This window comes from Athalia rosae, chromosome 8 (assembly GCF_917208135.1).
Source record: "Athalia rosae chromosome 8, iyAthRosa1.1, whole genome shotgun sequence".
NCBI lineage: Eukaryota > Metazoa > Arthropoda > Insecta > Hymenoptera > Athaliidae > Athalia > Athalia rosae.
In genome coordinates, this window is record NC_064033.1 from 2,736,007 (window position 1) to 2,746,330 (window position 10,324).

At 39.5% G+C, this 10,324-nt stretch overlaps 3 protein-coding genes across 3 annotated transcripts; 1 reads left to right on the forward strand and 2 right to left on the reverse strand.

The window, feature by feature from the left end:
* Positions 1 to 408: 408 nt before the first annotated feature.
* On the reverse strand, positions 409 to 1,907 carry LOC105691052 (gastrula zinc finger protein XlCGF57.1-like). The gene is made up of 2 exons (XM_012409292.3): positions 1,665 to 1,907; positions 409 to 1,548 (listed from the first exon to the last, which is right to left on the reverse strand). The coding sequence occupies exons 1-2, from the start codon at positions 1,905 to 1,907 to the stop codon at positions 649 to 651; spliced, it is 1,143 nt and encodes a 380-aa protein (XP_012264715.2). The 3' UTR covers positions 409 to 648.
* LOC105691051 (mediator of RNA polymerase II transcription subunit 23) lies at positions 1,888 to 8,482 on the forward strand. Its single transcript, XM_012409291.3, has 20 exons — positions 1,888 to 2,325; positions 2,429 to 2,673; positions 2,756 to 2,888; positions 2,977 to 3,447; positions 3,520 to 3,732; positions 3,810 to 3,896; positions 3,988 to 4,190; positions 4,278 to 4,428; positions 4,518 to 4,776; positions 4,858 to 5,032; positions 5,142 to 5,305; positions 5,413 to 5,582; positions 5,661 to 5,815; positions 5,905 to 6,085; positions 6,181 to 6,565; positions 6,643 to 6,882; positions 6,955 to 7,114; positions 7,210 to 7,497; positions 7,587 to 7,793; positions 7,895 to 8,482. Exons 1-20 carry the CDS (start codon positions 2,281 to 2,283, stop codon positions 8,031 to 8,033), a joined length of 4,071 nt encoding a protein of 1,356 aa, XP_012264714.1. The 5' UTR covers positions 1,888 to 2,280; the 3' UTR covers positions 8,034 to 8,482.
* Positions 8,483 to 8,488: 6 nt separating this feature from the next.
* Positions 8,489 to 10,220, reverse strand: LOC105691053 (pyrimidodiazepine synthase-like). The gene is made up of 6 exons (XM_012409293.3): positions 10,060 to 10,220; positions 9,685 to 9,842; positions 9,430 to 9,594; positions 9,215 to 9,347; positions 8,873 to 8,988; positions 8,489 to 8,782 (listed from the first exon to the last, which is right to left on the reverse strand). Exons 1-6 carry the CDS (start codon positions 10,082 to 10,084, stop codon positions 8,657 to 8,659), a joined length of 723 nt encoding a protein of 240 aa, XP_012264716.2. The 5' UTR covers positions 10,085 to 10,220; the 3' UTR covers positions 8,489 to 8,656.
* Between the last annotated feature and the right edge of the window lie 104 nt (positions 10,221 to 10,324).

Consider the following 10,324-nt stretch of genomic DNA (forward strand, 5'->3'; position numbering starts at 1 on the left):
GGGTGTTTGAAACCAGATGGTACCAGGAATATTGGATAAAAGTTCTGCACGGGAAGTCAAGGCGAAATAATTTCGCAACATGGGTATCTCTGGTACTCCTCCTGCTACTGCTGCTGCTGTGGGAGGGAAAAAACGGGGAAAACTGCCCCACGGAGGACGTCTGCGAAAGAAAACTTTCTTTCGCAGCTAGTTGTCGCGAATCTTTACGCTTCGTATTGTATATACGAAGGTCGTGTTTTATACAGACGTATACAATAAATAACACCACCTGGCATTTGACACGGTATGGGCACCAAGCCATCAAAACTTTACCTTTCATATCTCAAACGAATGCGGGATGGTGTTGCGGAGGATTTTTTCAACTGAAATTCGGGAAATTCGAGGAGAAAATAATTTACGCATTGTGTATCGGTAGTAAAATTTCTTATTAACTATCTAATATAAATATACAGTGAAATATTGCACAGAACATAAATCGTTTATTAAATAAATAAATAAATCAACAGATAGACGTTTGAGAAATCAGTATCTATACTATCATAATTAATCTTTTGCCCATAAGGATTAATTTTGTGATTATGTTCGCGGATTTAGGTTTCAAGGATATCTTGTTTTAGACCGCGGTTACTCAAATCACTCTTTTCGTAATTACTTAGCTTCTATTAAATTGGAATGCACTTTCATGTGGCCATTTAAATGACGTTTAGTGATGAATTCTTTATTACAAATTCTGCAAGTTTTTAAATCTCTGATCTCCCCGTTCGACTTAGGGGCTGTAGTGCCAGCATGAATTCTTAAATGGTGTGTTGTAAGGTGATGTTTAAGGGCGAATTCCTTCCCACAAATATCACATTTGAATTCTCTTTCCCCTGTGTGCAACTTCATGTGATTTTTCAGATGAGTTTTCTGCCTGAACTCTTTACTACAGACATTACACTTGAAGTCCCTTAGACCGGTGTGGATTTTAGTGTGATATACAAAGTGATCTTTTCTAACAAATTCTTTCGTACATATCTGGCACTTGAAGCAGCGCTTAGACCCACCCACATCTTGTTGCATATTGCAGGTATGAATTTTTATATTATGAGTTGTCAAATGGTGCTTTAGGACAAAGTCTTTGCCGCAAACTTGGCACTTAAAATCTCTCTCTCCAGTATGAACTTTCTTGTGATTTTTTAGGTGAACCCTTTGCCTGAACTCCTTATTACAGATATCGCATTTAAAGTCTTTAAAACCAGCGTGGATTTTCATGTGATAATTAAGGTGATCCTTGCGAGTGTATTCTTTGGTGCATAAGGGACACTGAAATACCCTTTTCAAGGATATCGCTTCGTCACTGACCTGTTCATTGCGATCCTTGAGATTTTCACCCAACAAAGCTTCACTCTCTATCTTGCTACTGGGATCCTCATAAAATTCCTCCGACTGCTCTTCTTTCATCAAAATAGTTGCATAAAATTGAGCTGAATTTTCTACTTCTTCTAGCTCAAGCATCTCACTAGCTCCCAGTCTGTTGTCCGAACTATCCATTTCTCCATCCATCGGTACCTGAAAAATCATTTTGTATTGGATAAAAATGTGCAGGGGTCAGTATCAAAACATGAAACTTCTATTCTAGGTTAATTCTAGCTATGATAATCAGTTTCTAAATTGCATCGTCTTACCACTTCGATATCTGCAAATTCAACAAGAGGTTCTTCCTTGATTTCTGCTGGATCCATCCTCACGCAGATGTGGGCAGTGTCAGTATAATTTTTCCATATTTCCAGTGAAGAGCAAAATGTTTTGACAGCTTTCAAAATGTCAAATTCTCTAAACACTTCTCGAAACAACGTCTGTTCGTCATGCGTACGAGCCACCCGATCTCTAGCGTCCTCTTCTATTGATTCTTTAAGCTTCTGAACCATGCTTTAACACAGCTTAACATCAGTGGCTTTTAACTCACGTTTACTACACTAGGTAAGATTGTAAGTGCAGGTCAGTTGTATCATTGACTGAACATTGGTAGCCTTCACTAACACCTGTAGTTGATTCATAACCGACCAGATTACAGACTTCAGCCTTCAGTCGACGCCGGGAATCGGCGGTGTGTGGTTCTTTCAATTCGTGCGTTGTTTGGAATAGGCGAGGTTTGGATGTCGTCTAGAAACGTTGTGTCAAATCTGTGAAAAGTGTTCCTCTGATGATATTTATTAAAAGAATAAATAATCAATGTGGTTTTGACAGAATAACTCAAACGTTTAAATATTCAAGCTTAGACAATTAATATTTTGCTCTAAAATGACTAATGAAGCTCAGATCTCCAACATCGTCAATGATATTTTAGTAAGTATGCATGCACTGCACCACATTACTTGTTGTGCCATTTACAATCCACGGCCAGAAGAAGTATTCTTTCATAATCGATGAATTCACTAAATCAATCCAGAAAGTCGAAGCTATCGAGGAAGCGTTCAGCTGCTTTCTCGTTCACCATCCAGATAATGAAACCGAAAAGGTAGCGACATGGCAGTCAGAACTAACCTCTGCCATGACCGGTCTAAATACAGAGCAGCAAGAAAACGGTGTCCGACAATTTCTTACAATGGCTGCAGCTCTGACAAATCATAGCCGCTTACAGCTTTTATTATCTCTGCTCGAAACATTAGTAACAAATAATGTTTTACCTGCGAGGTATGCGATCATTGCTGTAATAATGCGAAGAGCAATGCCTGACTTTGCTTAGCGTCTTCTAACAGTAATTATATTGTCTCAGATTAGTATGCGAGTGTATCCTGAGTTGCGATAAACTACAATACCAACAGGAAGACTTTTGGGTTGAATCGTTTAATTTAATTCGCCGCATTATTGGTGGTGTAGATTATAAGGGAGTCAGAGAAATAATGAAGGTAGGCTATAGTGAGATCAATAACAAGGCAAAAGCCTTTCTTTGATTCACTCTGATAAGATCAAATATTTTGCAACAAATTTTTTCAGGGTTGCAGAGAAAAAGCTCAAACTATACCAGCGAGATTAAATGCTTCTGTACAGCCACAGTTGAAGGCGCTAGAGAATGTTATAGAATACATATTTGATAGAAATGCATGTTTGCTGCCAGGTTATTTCATCGTTAATGAAATACAGAAAGCTTATCCTGATAATAAAAACTGGCCACACTGGAAATTGGCAAAATTACTCTCAGGTTTTGTTGAGAGTTTCAGAGCAACGGCACAAATGGTATCTATAGTCGGACACTCTAAAATGTTACCGGTTGTAGAGCACTCTGGATATGCTGATCATTTAATAAATCCATGGAGGCTCGACCCCACAACTTTAAAATTTTCTCTCAAAGGGAATTTACCCTATGATCAAGATCTACTCAAGCCTCAAACTGAACTCCTAAGATATGTTTTAGAGCAACCATATAGTAGAGATATGGTTTGTTCCATGCTAGGACTTCAGAAGCAGGTTCGTAATGATCAGAAGACAGAGCAAATCAAATGGGATTCTCATGGCTAAATTTTTTTCATCCATTTTTAGCATAAGCAAAGATGCATTGCGTTAGAGGAACAACTAGTTGAATTGGTTTTATTAGCTATGGAACGTTCCGAGAGCGATCCCCCACCCACAGAGGGTACAGATGTTACAGTTGCAAATCACTGGCTATGGCTTCACCTTTCATCCCAGCTCATTTATTTTGTTCTTTTTCAATTTGCTAGCTTCCAAAATATCGTTATGGCGATACACAACAAGGTAAAATATAAATAGAATCCACCGATTACCGTAATCATTATATCCCGATCTAATTGAAAAAAATAAAAAAATCTCAGCTAGCTGGTCGTGAATTACGAAAGGGAAGAGACCACCTGATGTGGGTTCTTTTGCAATTTATATCCGGAAGCATTCAGCGCAACCCAGTAAGAAATTCTACCATTATATTCCCCGAGATATTCACTATTTCAATAATAAATGCATTCCAATAAACGTGATCCTATTTTTTTTTACCAGCTTTCGAATTTCCTGCCGGTACTTAAACTCTACGATCTTTTATATCCCGAAAAAGAACCATTGCCGGTACCCGATTTCAGCCAGGCATTATGTACACACCAAATGGCTATTACGTGTATATGGATTCACTTATTAAAAAAAGCTCAATCCGAACACCTGAATATTCATAGGCCAATTCCGCACACGCTCAAAGTTCATCACGAGTGAGTCATATTTTTTAATTGAATTTCCGCACGTGTATCATTGGCTTATCAAATAAAATTCACATATACGTAACATCCACGTTACAGATTTTTACAGCATTTGGTCATGCCTAACACATCGTTATGTATGGGTTTGGATTATCGCATTGCTCTACTGTGCAATGCTTACTCAACTAATCAGGAATATTTCAGTAGACCTATGGCTGCCCTCGTCGACACAATTCTCGGCACGCAAAAGGTAATTTAATTCAGTGGGATAAGACTTGTATGTAATGATTCGTCGTAACTAATTGTGCATAAATATTTCATCAATTTATCAATTAAAAGGGACAGCAACAGCAGCCCTTACAACCGTTGCAGAGTAATGCCGCTTTGGCAAATGGACCTACCACCCCACTATCCATGTCAATTCTAGATTCTCTTACCGTACACTCTAAGATGAGTTTGATTCACAGTATCGTCACTCACGTTATCAAACTGGCTCAGTCTAAAAGCAACATGGCTTTGGCACCCGCTTTGGTCGAGACTTATAGCCGATTATTAGTTTACACGGAAATAGAAAGTCTCGGAATCAAAGGATTCATCAGTAAGTAATTTTGCCGTTCGATTTCAAATTGTAAAATTTTTTTCTCGTACAAAGAGATAAAAATGAAAATTGTATTTTTAGGTCAATTACTACCTACAGTATTCAAATCGCATGCTTGGGGTACGTTGTACACCTTGCTCGAAATGTTTAGCTACAGAATGCATCATATTCAACCGCATTACAGAGTGCAACTTCTCTCGCATCTCCACAGTCTCGCCGCTGTGCCGCAAACAAATCAGACGCAACTTCATCTCTGGTGAGCAATGTTCTACATTTTCTATAAAATTCCGGCGATCGATTGCACGGAATATTTGTGAATAAATTTTTTTCGGGTGAACGGGTGACTCGATGTGATATATTTTCAGCGTTGAAAGTACGGCTCTGCGATTAATTACCGGTTTAGGATCTGCGGAGGTACAACCGCAATTATCTCGTTTTTTGTCAGAACCCAAAACGCTCGTTTCCGCCGAATCGGAGGAACTGAATCGAGCTTTGGTTTTGACGCTCGCGAGATCAATGCACGTAACAGGTGATTAAAAAAATTTCTCGTATAATGTACAAACGTAATCCAAAGATGACGTTGAAAAAAAAAATTGCGTTATCGCCTAAATAAATGAATTCGTAAAATGCGTTCAGGAACTGGAGCAGATTCGCTCAGCGGGACATGGTGTAAAGAACTGTTGAATACGATCATGCAAAATACATCGCACTCCTGGGCCAATCATACTTTGCAATGTTTTCCACCTGTTTTGAATGAATTTTTCCAACAGAACAGTGTTCCTAAAGAGAACAAGCAGCAGATTAAGGTAAAAGGAACAATTCGAAAGCCCTCGTCGCGTCTAGAAGCGCGGTAATTTCTCATCCCATTTGTTTATTTAAAACAGAAAGCAGTTGAAGAGGAATATAGAAACTGGGCGTCTATGAGTAATGAAAATGATATAATAGCCCATTTTTCCGTACCCGGTACACCGCCGTTATTTTTATGCCTCTTGTGGAAAATGATATTCGAGACGGATCGAATAAGTCCGATCGCATACAAGTAGGCATCAGATTAAAAGAAAATCTTTCGAAAAAATTAGAATCTCTCGGTTGTCCGTTGACCCTCCTGATGAGACGCTTTTATTACAGAATATTGGAAAGAATCGGAGCCCGAGCTTTGTCGGCCCACTTGCGAAAATTTTGCGATTATTTAGTATTCGAATTTGCGAACAGCGTAGGAGGTCAACACGTGAACAAGTGCGTTGACACCATCAACGACATGATCTGGAAATATAATATCGTTACGATCGACAGGCTGGTTCTTTGTTTGGTAAAAAAAAAAAACAAAAAAAAAATCAATTAAGTCCGAATAGAATCGCGTTTCAGGATAAGTAATAATTGATATCGTAATTTCATCCAAATCAGGCACTGCGCACCCAAGAGGGTAGTGAGGCACAAGTTTGCTTTTTCATCATCCAATTGTTACTGCTAAAGGCGGCGGAATTTCGTACCAGAGTACAAGAATTCGTTAAAGATAATTCTCCTGAACACTGGAAGCAGTCTAACTGGCATGAAAAGCATTTAGCGTTCCACCGAAAGTATCCGGAAAAATTTGCGCCAGAAGGAATAATGGAGCAGACAACTGGTGGTCCGAGTCAATACCAAAGTCTGCCGGTTTATTTCGGAAATGTCTGCCTCCGATTTTTACCGGTCTTCGACATAGTCATTCACAGATATCTCGAACTACCGCCAGTCACAAAGAGCTTAGAAATACTTCTGGAACACTTGGGCTGCCTCTACAAGTTCCACGGTCAGTTTTTCCCCCGATTCATTTTATTCCAAGGTGCGAGCAGCGGTTTCGTTACAATTGAAAACTTCTCATCGCAGATCGACCCGTCACCTATTTGTACAACACGTTGCATTACTATGAAAGAAAATTACGCGAGAGACCGCCATTGAAACGTCGATTAGTATCCGCTGTACTGGGTTCGTTGCGCGAAATTCGAGCTCCTGGATGGGCCTTGTCCGAAGCTTATCAGTTGTACATGGCGAGATCCACGGACGACGCCGTAACTTGGGTACCAGAATTGGATTACTACGTTCGCCTGGTTCGTCGAATCGTCGAGAGTAAGTCGGCAGATTATTCAATACCACCGATCCGATCGGAAACATTTACTATGCGTTACTCGTACTTCACAGCTATGTCAGGGACAGCTCATTTTCCAGCAACCGATTGGAGATTTAACGAATTTCCCAATCCTGCTGCTCACGCTCTTTACGTAACTTGCGTCGAGCTCATGGCACTACCTGTAGCACCGAATCTGGTAGCTAATTCTCTACTCGACGTCGTTGCCAAAGGGTGAGAGAAGAGCAGAATCGAACCGGAATCAATATTTTTCCCCAGATTTAAATTCGAAAAAAATTTCGCACGCATAAATTTTTCGTCTCGTACAGGTATACGGTCGTACCTTCGGATCAGATACACCTGTGGATTAATTGCGTTGGCTTATTACTTGCTGCCTTGCCGGAATGTTACTGGTCCGCACTTCACGATCGTCTCGTGGAAACAGTCACCAGTCCCGGATTGGCCAATTGGCAATACAAGGATTTGACGCCATTCCAGATATTCAATTTTAATATAACGCACAACGGACTGCTGGAGAACAAATACAGCTATATGATCGCGTTGGCTCATTCCATTTGGCATCATGCTGGCGTAGGACAGATAACAACCATGCCTCAGTAAGTAGCGATCGTCCGCTAAATTGTTACCGATGTTCGATTATTTTTGCGAATGAAACGCTGCCAATAGAGTCGAATATTCTTTCCAGATTTATCAAAGAAAAATTGCAACCTGTTGTAAATAGCGAAGAACAACTGGTTTTTGCATGCCATTTAATAGGACCTACGCTCGCGCGATTTAACGCGGAGAGACCGCGATGCGTCGTCGAACTTGCCGTTAGTCTGTACGAAATGTTGGAACAAGTTGATCGTACTCAAAGTCAACTGAAATACATGGATCCCATCTGCGACTTGCTGTATCCTTTCTGACAATTTTTACGTAATTTTGAAATCGTTTTCAACATTTTACTTTTCTCTTCTTCGTACATTTTTTCCTGACTATAATTTGCGACAACAGATATCACATAAAATATATGTTCGTCGGGGACATGATGAAGAATGAAGTGGAGTGCATTATTCGAAGACTGAGGCCCGCCCTCCAAATGCGACTTCGTTTTATCGCCCACCTCAATATAGAAGAAATAAATTCATCCTGAGGAATCGCCCCGACGACTGTACAAGCTCCGGCTTCTATAGTCGTGGAACAAACTGAAACTGTAACCGCACAATCAGTCACTCAGGTTCCAACGTCGAGCCAATCGGAACCCAATGTTTCTGGGACGACGAAAACGTAAGTCGAACTCACGTCAGCGACTCAAGGTTTGAATATTTGAGGTAATTAAAAAATGACGAGTCAATGATTTTTATTCCTCAATCGATCGTGACGTGTTGTAGATATTGATATGACCGTTTGCATCGTTGAATATTTTTCAACCGTTGTAAACGAGATTGTAAATTATTACGGTGATAATTTTTGTACTTTCCATCCCACCGTTTTATGATAACGTTTTAAGCGGTTTGAGATGAAACACATGAGCTTTTCCCGATTTACTGCTACTTTTTTACCATCGAAATATTTGTAAATAATAAACCCTTAGAAATACAACAACGATGAAATTTTATCCTTTACTTTTTATTGTCATGGTCATTTCATTTTCACCGGTATAAGAGAGTTATAAAAAACACGTGTATCGAAAAATTGATATATTGGTTGAGAAAAGAAACGGAAAAGAAACAAGTAACGTGTTATCTTCTGCGAAGAGAATTATTGGAAGACATATTAGATGCTGTTAATATCTACTTCTTCGCCGTTCAGTTGAGGTATTACGTACTTCGCAACGTCGCGATATGGTGTATAATTGTCCTGTATGACCTGCTGAAGCCTGATATCGTCTACCCACTTGATCTGAAACATCATTCGCAATGAAAACTCGTAATCTGATTCATTATTAATATTATAGCTTCAAAGACTTTGGTAGGTATTCAATAAACTCACGAAGTGTGGAAAGTCCTTTTTGTCATATTCTAGCGGCTGTTCGTAAATCAGAGTAAGCAATTTCGATTGCTCAACCCATGGCCATGTTGCAATGTCCAACATACTAAGTTCATTTCCTGAAATAATTATCCAATAATAACCTTTACCGATGTGGATCCCCCTCCCAAAAAACAAAAAAAAACGGTCATCTTTCAAAATCATTCAAGAACCGGATATTTTAATGTATCTATTCCATAAGCGAAATAGCCGGTTTTGAAAGGGATATCTTAGCTAGCCGAGTTTGAAGCGAATAAGTCGACGTATTCGATCCGTGTAATTTTTACAAGTTATAATGAAACAAACCTCCGAATAAAGAAGTCCCTCGTTTGCCCAGTTCTTCGTCGTATTCTTTGAAGTAATCTAAAAATTGACCGAATATCTCCTTGAACGGCTTGTCAATTTTCTTGTGGACAGAAGCGCTGTAAAGGTCTGTCACCTGCGGATAAAGATTAATTCGTAGTTCGAAATATTTGTTTTGATATTCTAGCTTTCTCTGAGCTTGTAACGAAAATATTTACCGCCTTGTATTTCTCAATCAGTTCCAAATCGCGAGCTTTGGTTTCTGCTTTGTACAACGGTGGTTCCGGATAGCGTTCGTCCAAATAATTGATAATTGCAAGAGAATCGTCGATTACTTTGCCATCGACATCGACGAACGTTGGGACTTTTCCGCTGGGATTTATCTGTGGAAAATAAAAGAAAAAAAAAAAGAAATACACGTGTAAAGTTTTCGTACGCTGATTCTTCCTCAAAGATTTGCGAAAGAAATTCACCTCGAGAAACCATTCAGGTTTTGATTTCAAATTTATATTCACTATCTCATGAGGAACCTTTTTCACTCCCAGTGCAAGCCTCACTCTTTGAGAGTAAGGGCAAAATTTCATGCTGTACAATCGCGCCTTGCCCTCCACAGGTGCGGGCTTTTCCGATCCTTGAAAATATATTTTTTGTTACTAAAAATCATGAAAATTGAGCGATAATTCGGGAGCTTGAGCGAAATCGAGACAGCGCAATGTTCGAATATTATACGTTAAATTTTTCTTTAATTCGTCGAACTCATTGCGTTGATTGATTTTAATTGAAATCGCGCTTTCTCTCCAAAAAAAAGTGAGATGTGAGAAAATTATTTCAAACAATTCTCGACTTACCGGCGGATAGGTGGATAACGCTCATGATTGTTTCCTCGTCGAACTCACACGAGCTAATGTTTTAATCGTCTGATTATTATGCCAGACGTTGACTATTTCGACAACGAGCTAACGGTGAAAATGAGAGCGAGAGACCTTGAATTGATCTGGTCTGCGGCACTCGAAGCGGAGGCATGCGCTAACAGTTGTCTCTATGTTACGGCAATTTATACAGCGCAGAATCCACCGTAAGGAAAGCCATACGAGTTGGGTGAAAAAAAAAAAA

What these genes read in the sequence shown, in the direction of transcription:
- LOC105691052 (XM_012409292.3), bottom strand. Translation starts at nt 1,907, where the DNA reads ATGGTTCAGAAGCTTAAAGAATCAATAGAAGAGGACGCTAGAGATCGG. An exon ending in AATTTGCAGATATCGAAGTG is followed by an intron (nt 1,549 to 1,664) that starts GTAAGACGATGC and finishes ATGATTTTTCAG; the next exon opens with GTACCGATGGATGGAGAAAT.
- LOC105691051 (XM_012409291.3), top strand. Translation starts at nt 2,281, where the DNA reads ATGACTAATGAAGCTCAGATCTCCAACATCGTCAATGATATTTTA. An exon ending in GAAGCATTCAGCGCAACCCA is followed by an intron (nt 3,897 to 3,987) that starts GTAAGAAATTCT and finishes TTTTTTTACCAG; the next exon opens with CTTTCGAATTTCCTGCCGGT. An exon ending in GATCCCATCTGCGACTTGCT is followed by an intron (nt 7,794 to 7,894) that starts GTATCCTTTCTG and finishes TTGCGACAACAG; the next exon opens with ATATCACATAAAATATATGT.
- LOC105691053 (XM_012409293.3), bottom strand. Translation starts at nt 10,084, where the DNA reads ATGAGCGTTATCCACCTATCCGCCG. An exon ending in TGATTGAGAAATACAAGGCG is followed by an intron (nt 9,348 to 9,429) that starts GTAAATATTTTC and finishes CTTTATCCGCAG; the next exon opens with GTGACAGACCTTTACAGCGC. An exon ending in AAAAGGACTTTCCACACTTC is followed by an intron (nt 8,783 to 8,872) that starts GTGAGTTTATTG and finishes ATGATGTTTCAG; the next exon opens with ATCAAGTGGGTAGACGATAT.